The sequence below is a fragment of the Phacochoerus africanus genome, chromosome 11 (assembly GCF_016906955.1).
Source record: "Phacochoerus africanus isolate WHEZ1 chromosome 11, ROS_Pafr_v1, whole genome shotgun sequence".
NCBI lineage: Eukaryota > Metazoa > Chordata > Mammalia > Artiodactyla > Suidae > Phacochoerus > Phacochoerus africanus.
Genome location: NC_062554.1, coordinates 5355368 through 5363548, shown reverse-complemented (window position 1 = coordinate 5363548; position 8181 = coordinate 5355368). Strand labels below are relative to the sequence as shown.

Genomic DNA, 8181 nt, shown 5'->3' with positions numbered 1-8181 from the left:
TTTTTTTATTATTAAAGTGTAGTTGATTTACAGTATTGTGTCAATTTCTGCTGTACAGCACAGTGACCCAGTCACTGTGTGTGTGTGTGTGTGTGTGTGTACATTCTTTTTCTCATATCATCTTCCATTGTGGTCTACCCCAAGAGATTGGACATAGTTCCCTGGGCTGTACAGTAGGACCCCATTGCTTATCCATTCTAAAGGTAATGGTTTGCATCTACCAACCCAAACTCCCACCCCATCCCACTCCTTGCCTCCTCCCCACTGGCAACCACAAATTTGCTCTCATGTCCATGATCTGTTTCTGTTTTATAGATAGGATCATCTGTGCCATATTTTAAATTCCACATATAAGCGATATCCTGTGGTATTTGTCTTTCTCTTTGTGACTTACTTCACTCAGTATGAGAGTCACTAGTTCCATCCACGTTGCTGCGAATGGCATTATGTTGTCATTTTTTATGGCTGAGTAGTATTCCATTGCATATATGTACCACATCTTCTTTTTTATTTTGCCTTTTAAGGGCCACACCCACAGCATGTGGAGGTTCCCAGGCTAGGGGTCAAATCGGAGCTGTAGCTGCTGGCTTACACCACAGGCCACAGCCACAGCAATGCAGGATCTGAGCCATGTCTGCCACCTACACTAGAGCTCACGGCAATGCCGAGTCCTTAACTCACTGAGTGAGGCCAGGGATCGAACCCATGACCCATGGTTACTAGTCAGATTTGTTTCTGCTGCACCACAACGGGAACTCCAGTACCACATCTTCTTAATCAATTCATCCGTCCATGGATATTTAGGTTGTTTCCATGTCTTGGCTATTGTGAATAGTGCTGCAATGAGCATAGGGGTGCATGTATCATTTTGAATGAAAGTTTTGTCCAGGTATGGGATTCCTGGGTCATATGGTAGTAGTTCTATATTTAGTTTTCTGAGGAAAATCCATACTGTCTTCCACAGTGGTCATACCAATTTGCCTTCCCACCAACAGTGCAGGAGGGTTCCCTTTTCTCTACACCCTCTCCAGCGTTTGTTATTTGTAGACTCGTTAATGATGACCATTCTGAGGTGTGGGGTGTTAACTCATGGTCGTTTTGATTTGCATTTCTCTCATAGTTAGTAATGCTGAGCATTTTTTTCATGTGCCTACTGGTCAACTATATGTCTTCTTTGGAGAAATGTCTTTTTAGGTCTTCTGCCCATTTTTTGATTGGGTTGTTTGTTTTTTTGTTGTTGAGTTTTATGAGCTGTTTGTATATTTTGGAGATTAGGCCCTTGTCTAGTGCATCATTTGTAAAGATTTTATAGAGTGATTTTAAATTAAAGGGTATAGTAAAAGTCTAGTCAGTTTACTTTTGAGAGAACTTTCCATTTACCATAATTCTAAAATAACTTTATTAGATTGTAGTTATTTTTTAGAACTCCATAAGACACTCTTAGATTCCAAAGCAATTTACGCACTTAAAAAGGAAATAAATCAAACCTCAGAAATGTATAAATATAGCTTGAGCTTTTTAGGGAAATTTAATAAAATAGGTTGTGTTGGCCCCTTAAGAGACTTGTAAAAGAATAAGTTCTGTCAGTTGAACTTAAAATATCAGAAGTAGTGAGATTTCTTAGTATGTAAAGACTTAATACACTGAAAACTTAAAATGAAAGAAAGAAGTTAAAGTAAGAAAAAGAAATGGAAAGACAGTCGGTGTTTATGAAGTGGAAGAATTAACGTTGTTAAAATGTCCGTGCTTCTCAAAGAGATGTGCAGATTCAGCGTAACCCCATCCCGATCCCCAAACCATTCACATAGATACAGAAAACGTAATCTTAAGATTAACATGGGGAGTTCCCGCTGTGACACTGTGGAAATGAATCCAGCTAGTATCCACGAGCGTGTGGGTTCAATCCCTGGGCTTGCTCAGTGGGTTGGGGATCTGGCGTTACTGTGAGCTGTGGTGTAGGTCGCAAGTGCAGTTCAGATCACGTGTCCCTGTGGCTGTGCTGTAGGCCGGCAGCTGCAGCTCGGATTTGACTTCTAGCCTGGGAACATCCATATGCCGTAGGTGTGGTCTTAAAAAGAAAAAAAAGAAAAAAAGATTAATATGGAACCTGAAAAGATCCTGAGTAGCCAGAGCAATTTTGAGCAAGAAGAATAAAGTTGGAGACGTGATACTCCCTAATTTCCGTATATTACAAAGTTCCAGTTATGGTACTGGCAGATACTGTCAACTCGTCTTTAACAAAGGGGCCAACCACATACAATGGGGAAAGAACAATCTCTCTTTCAATAAATAGTATTGGGAAAAAGATATCGATATCCAAAAAACACACAAACACACAAACAAACAAACCAAACAAACCTTGGACCCTTATCTTGAGTCAACTATTGATGTTAAAAGGGTCAAACCATAGCACTTTCTGTTTTCTGTAAGAAACTCAAAGAATTCACATGAGCAAATGTAGGTTTTAAAAAGTTCAGTTCATGGATTTCCTAGAGTACACTAGGTATAAATTATTGTCACCTGGGTTCTTGAAGTAATTTGGAAATAAACAAACTGCGCTTAGCCCCAGAAATACAAGGTCAAGTGTCTACTGATTTCACATTAAAAAAGTGAAGGCATTCTCTCTGTGGCGTAGTGGGTTAAAGGATCTGGCATCGCCTCGATCGTGGCTCTGGCTGTGCTTGGATTCAACCCCTGTCCTGGGAACTTCGTATGCCGTAGGTGCAGCTGTAAAACTAAAGTGGCGAATACATACTTTTTAAATAGAGGTCTAAAGGTAACTGAAGAAAGACATAAGAAAACTTTGAGGGCAAGAGATTTTTTCCAGAACAGCCTATAAAATATGGGAAAAGGTAGTAATGATAAAAAAGACATTTAACATATTCAAAACATTAATGACTGTAGGAGAAAAAATCTTAAAAAACACTAAAATGCAATTCATTCGAGGTTAGCTAAAAATGAAGACATCAGAGGTAGTGAAGAGTTTAATAGTGGTTGGAGGTGGCAGAGAAATGAAACCCTACCTGCCCTCTAAGGTCTTTCTAGAAGCACTGCAGACACCAGGAGGGCCTGTGGAGCGGCCCCTTCCCACTTCTCTAGCTCTTAGTGGTTCCCCTGCGGCTGTCACTGTGCTGGCACAACTTGAACAAGACCTCCTGAAGGCTCAGAGATCAATGAAGAGAGACCTGGACAGGATCAGAAATACCGGTTTCCCCCGCTGTCTGAACGGAGAGGCGCCCTATGAAGCCTTTTGCAAGCCTGAAAGGACATAAAGCGAAGAGCATCCCCGCTTTCTAAGAGTCCAAGTTATGTCACTCTGTGCAAAGACCTGCATGAGTACCTGTTCACGGTCCTGAAGGAAATCCCAGGAGGATTTTCGCTTTTATGAAAAAAGCCATTCCTGTATGAATGCAGGTCTTTCCTAAAGGCAAAGTGGCATATGATCAACTATTTGAAAACCTGAGGGAAGCGGGGGACCTAGGTACCAGCTTGTAAAGAACTGCACTGTTGACCGTCTGATGACCGGAAGTCCCGTCCTGGCAGGTCAGCTGTGGGGCTGAGGGTTTGGTCTAGATCTTCCCCACCTTCAGAGGAGAGGGGCGCATTTCGAGCCGTCACTTAATTCCAAGAGCTGCTTCCTTATATACCCTACCCCATGTACTGTCAACAGCTCAGAAGTTCCTGAATGGTAGGGATGGTTTGCCTGGGACCTTGCTGGTGTTAGCACTGAAAGGCTGCATCCCAGGAAACCTCTCAGTCCTGGACAAGCTGGAATAATTGGTCACCCTCCCTATGGGATAAGGACACCGAAGCCCAGAGAAGGGAAGTCCCTGGATAAATGGGGGCTGGCGGGGGGGGGGTGCTGAGGGAATAACTCAGGTCCCCTGGCTCCCAGGGAACAGTGATTTTCTTTTTTCTTTTTTGTCTTTTTTGCCATTTTCCTGGGCCGCTCCCTCGGCATATGGAGGTTCCCAGGCTAGGGGTCAAATCGGAGCTACAGCTGCTGGCCTACACCAGAGCCACAGCAACGCAGGTTCCAAGCCGAGTCTGCAACCTACACCACAGCTCACGGCAACGCTGGATCCTTAACCCACTGAGCAAGGCCAGGGACCGAACCCGCAACCTCATGGTTCCTAGTCGGATTCGTTAACCACTGAGCCACGACGGGAACTCCCAGAACAGTGATTTTCAAGCTAAGCTGTGACATCAAGGAAATCCAAGAATAATGGGAAGAGCCCACCTTGGGGATGTAGCGTCAGGCAGTGGAGAGCTGAGCCTCCTTATGCCCAGTGCTGTGGTTTTCTCAGGCAGGTGGTCACTTGTCATGCAGGTCTGAGGGGCCACGAAGGAAACATACAGCAGCTACTGGTCCTCATTCCTCTAGTCCAACACTGCCTTCCAGCCAGCCCTGGACTCATTTCTAAGGTTAAAATCTGAATTGGGGACTAGAATTCACTTGAGAGTCTCGAGGACCTGCCTGGGGATGAGAGCAGCTGGAGCTCAGGAAGCTGGAGAGGAAGCAGAGAGAAAAAATAATTCTGAATACTCCCTGTAAATGGATTTTTATTTCTTGTACAGAATTACAGTGTTTATTATGGGAGGCAAAACTGGAAATTTCATGTGGAAAAAAATTGATAGACTGGTACACTGGTTCCCCCATTGGTATGTTCACAGCTTGTTTCACACATTCTTCATTTTGGGTTTTAAACATGTAGGGACATGTTTTTATTGCATGAAGACCTTGATTTTCGTGCACCTCTACTCACCGCAGTGTTCCAGCTGTATACTCGGTGGCATCTTAACATGGGAACTTCTCTTCCAACTCTCTGGCTGCCCTTCAGCTTAGAAGGTCAAACAAGAAACTGCTGTCAGGAGTTCCCATTGTGGCGCAGCGGAAAGGAATCCGATTAGGAACCACAGGATCCGAGCCGTGTCTGCGACCTACACCACAGCTGACGGCAATGCCGGATCCTTAACCCACTGAGCAAGGCCAGGGATCGAACCCGAACCCGCAGCCTCATGTAGTTATATTCGTTTCTGCTGCACCATGACGGGAACTCCTCCTTTTCTTGTTCTGATAATTTTTTATCAGGACCTGTCATGAGTAACTCTTGAAGCTGTTGCTTCATCTTTATTGTCACTGCCTTACTTCAGTCGTATATCATTACTTGCTTGGAACAAACAGTGGTTTTGCACTGCATTCGCCAAAGCTTAATACAGAACTGACTCAGGAACTAGTGGAAGCAGAAGGGACAGCCTCCAAACAGCCTTTACTCAGACAGCCTACTTTTATCTGTATCCTTGGTTCTATGTAAAAATTGCATCTGAAAGTGTTCACTTCAAAACATAATTCGAAACCTTTCATGCATTCAGTAAATACTGACCAATGGAGTTCCCACTGTGGCTCAGTGAGTGAAGAACCGGACTAGTATCCTGGAGGTCATCCTTAGGTCATGGAGGAGGCGAGCGACAAGCCTGTCAGCGGGTCTTCTTTGTCTAAGAGCAATACAAGCGTCTGCCCCCTCCCCACAACAGGGGACCAGGTTCAGTCCAACAGGAGACTCCAAGACGCTCCCCACGGGGCGGGGCGTGGGTGGGGCGATAGGCGGTCCTTGCAGAGCAGAGGTTCCAGGATTTAATCACCGCATTGGTCACATGAGTGGACTCGGGCCTCTGATCAGAGCCCATTGTGAAAACCCAATCAAGACTTAAGCCAATCCTCCATCCAGAGTTCTCCGGCCACCCGGGGAGGTGCCTCCATATAAACACTGGGTGAAAACCCAATCAAGGCTTAAGCCAATCCTCCATCCAGAGTTCTCCGCCCACAGTGGGGAGGTGACTCCATATAAACACAGTCCCTGGCCTTGGACACCTTCTGGTGGGAAGCCCTGGAGCCAGGCCGTGTCTCCCTGGCTTCAGAGAGCCCTCAGCCGCTGCAGCCCACCTGCCCGCCTGCGTGCCTGGGTCCCACGGAGCCGGCCGGCCCCATGCCATCCTCGGCCCCGCTCAGGGTGGCCGTGGTCTGCATGAGCAACATGAACAGGAGCATGGAGGCCCACAGCATCCTCAGCAAGAAAGGCTTCCGCGTCAGGTCCTTCGGAGCGGGCTCCGTGGTGAGGCTCCCGGGACCCGCCCGCGACCGCCACCGCCCGGTGCTCTACAGCTTCTGCACCCCTTACCGGCAGATGCGCAGGGACCTCGCGTGGCGAGACCCAGACTGCTATCGGAGGAACGGCATCTTACATCTGCTGGGGAGAAACGAGCGCATCAAGCCATGCCCGGAGAGGTTTCAGGACTGCAGAGAAGCCTTCGATGTCATCTTCACGTGTGAGGAGAGCGTCTACGACAGGGTGGTGGGCCACCTGTGTGCCCGGGAACAGGAGACGTGCCAGCCCGTGCACGTGATCAACGTGGACATGCAGGACGACCTGGAGGACGCCACGCTGGGGTCGCTGGTCATCTGTGAGCTGTGCCAGCGCCTCCAGGAGGCGGAGGACATGGAAGACTGCCTGGCCGAGCTGCTCCTTGGGGTGGAGCGGAAAACCGGCAGGAGCTTTCTCCACACCGTCTGCTTCTACTGAGGGCCTCGGCGGGCTCGAGCTTCTTGGTCAGTAAGAACGTGTGCATGGACTTGGGGGCCAGGTGCTATGCTCTGTGAGACGTGTCTCCAGACCCCTTTCTGCTCAAATCCATTTGTACGATTTTTTTTTTCCAGGCCCACCCCCTGCCCCAGGGAAGGAAGTGGATGGGAAGAGCCTCTCAGGGGAACAGGAACCCGGACCCCCGTGGTGATAAAAACCCTCCCAATGCTGAGGACAGTTGTCCAGGCCCTTTCCCCGCAAGAATCAGTCCTGTGCTCGCGGCGTCCCCCGAGGAAGTTCCCATCAGGGACTGTGCAGCTGAGCCAACCGTGGCTGATCCTCCTGTCCCCTCCCTTCACCCCACCCCTTCGGGGCGCCAACCTGTGTGCTGGTCTTCGAGGGCTGGCCGAACCCAGGGCTTCTCAGTTCTTTCGGAATGTGGTCCTCCCTCGGGTCTAGGTTATGGTTCAAGCCCAGGAGCCTTCTCTTTGGTGTCTATTAGGGGCTTTAGGTCTGCGTCAATGTGTGCAGTGAAATTGTTTCTCATACTACACAGTGTATCTTCATCCTGAGTTTTCTACACACGGTCCGCCTTTTCTGAGGCTTTGGCTGTTTTGGGCTCCTTTTTCAGTAGAATTTTTTTTTTTTTGGATTTTTCCAGCCATTTATATTTTTTGAGATATGTTTCAATCCCTTCCACTAATTTCATTATGTATTCCTCTGTGTTATTTGTAAGGATTAAATAAAATGTTTACATTTTTATGTAGTCTAGGTTCATTTTTTCCTTTGTCTTGTCATCCTAGCCATGTAAGTTTTTATAACATGGGCATTCTTCCCCCACCCCCGCCCGCCACGTACGGTCATAGTGACTTACCCTTCTTTTTGCGGTGCTCACCTGGACTTTGCGTCTTGCTCACCTTTATGTGAATTGTCAGTATGTCATTTTGATTTTAGGTCCTTTGTCTCAATAGCTTATATGATTGTGCCTTCGACTTCTAAGAGGTGGCACAGTTCTCAGAACTCAGGAGACTCTGTCTCCCAGGTTGTAATCATTAGTTGGCTGGCATTAAATTCTCTTTTTTCTTTCTAACGTGACTGTTTATTGAATTTATTCAGTGTCAAGAAAATCATTTCATGGTAAAGTGGACCAGGAGTGTTAACAGTCCTAAAAACATGTAAGTGTGGGTGACATTTTTCTAGGTACTTAGGCAGAGGTAACAATTCACAGAGCTGACATTGCCGAGTAAGGAATTTACCTGCATTTTCAGATGATCAAACCAGAGTTTGTATTGGAGTACTGAGGAGTGATTTACTGAAGGATAGGCAGTGAGCAAAGTTCCTTATACAGGCTGTCACATCCTCCCCCGCCACCACCATCATTCTGGAGCCTGTAGGGGAGAATTAGTTTCCTGACTTTTCTAGCTTTGAGAAACTAGCTACATTCCTTGTCCAAGACCCTCTTCTGTCTTCAGCGTCAGACATGGAGGGTTAAGTTGTCACTGCCATTGGTCTGATCCTTTTTTTCCCTGCTTCTCTCTTTCATATTTTAAGCCCCTTGTCATTACATTTTGCCCATGTAAATAATTCAGTTGATCTTACA

At 46.8% G+C, this 8181-nt stretch overlaps 1 protein-coding gene across 1 annotated transcript; it reads left to right on the top strand.

The window, feature by feature from the left end:
• The first annotated feature begins 5987 nt into the window (after nucleotides 1-5987).
• Nucleotides 5988-6581, top strand: LOC125112046 (RNA polymerase II subunit A C-terminal domain phosphatase SSU72-like). The gene has a single exon (XM_047754299.1). The coding sequence runs from the start codon at nucleotides 5988-5990 to the stop codon at nucleotides 6579-6581; it is 594 nt and encodes a 197-aa protein (XP_047610255.1).
• The last annotated feature ends 1600 nt before the right edge of the window (nucleotides 6582-8181 follow it).

What these genes read in the sequence shown, in the direction of transcription:
- LOC125112046 (XM_047754299.1), top strand. Translation starts at nt 5,988, where the DNA reads ATGCCATCCTCGGCCCCGCTCAGGGTGGCCGTGGTCTGCATGAGCAAC.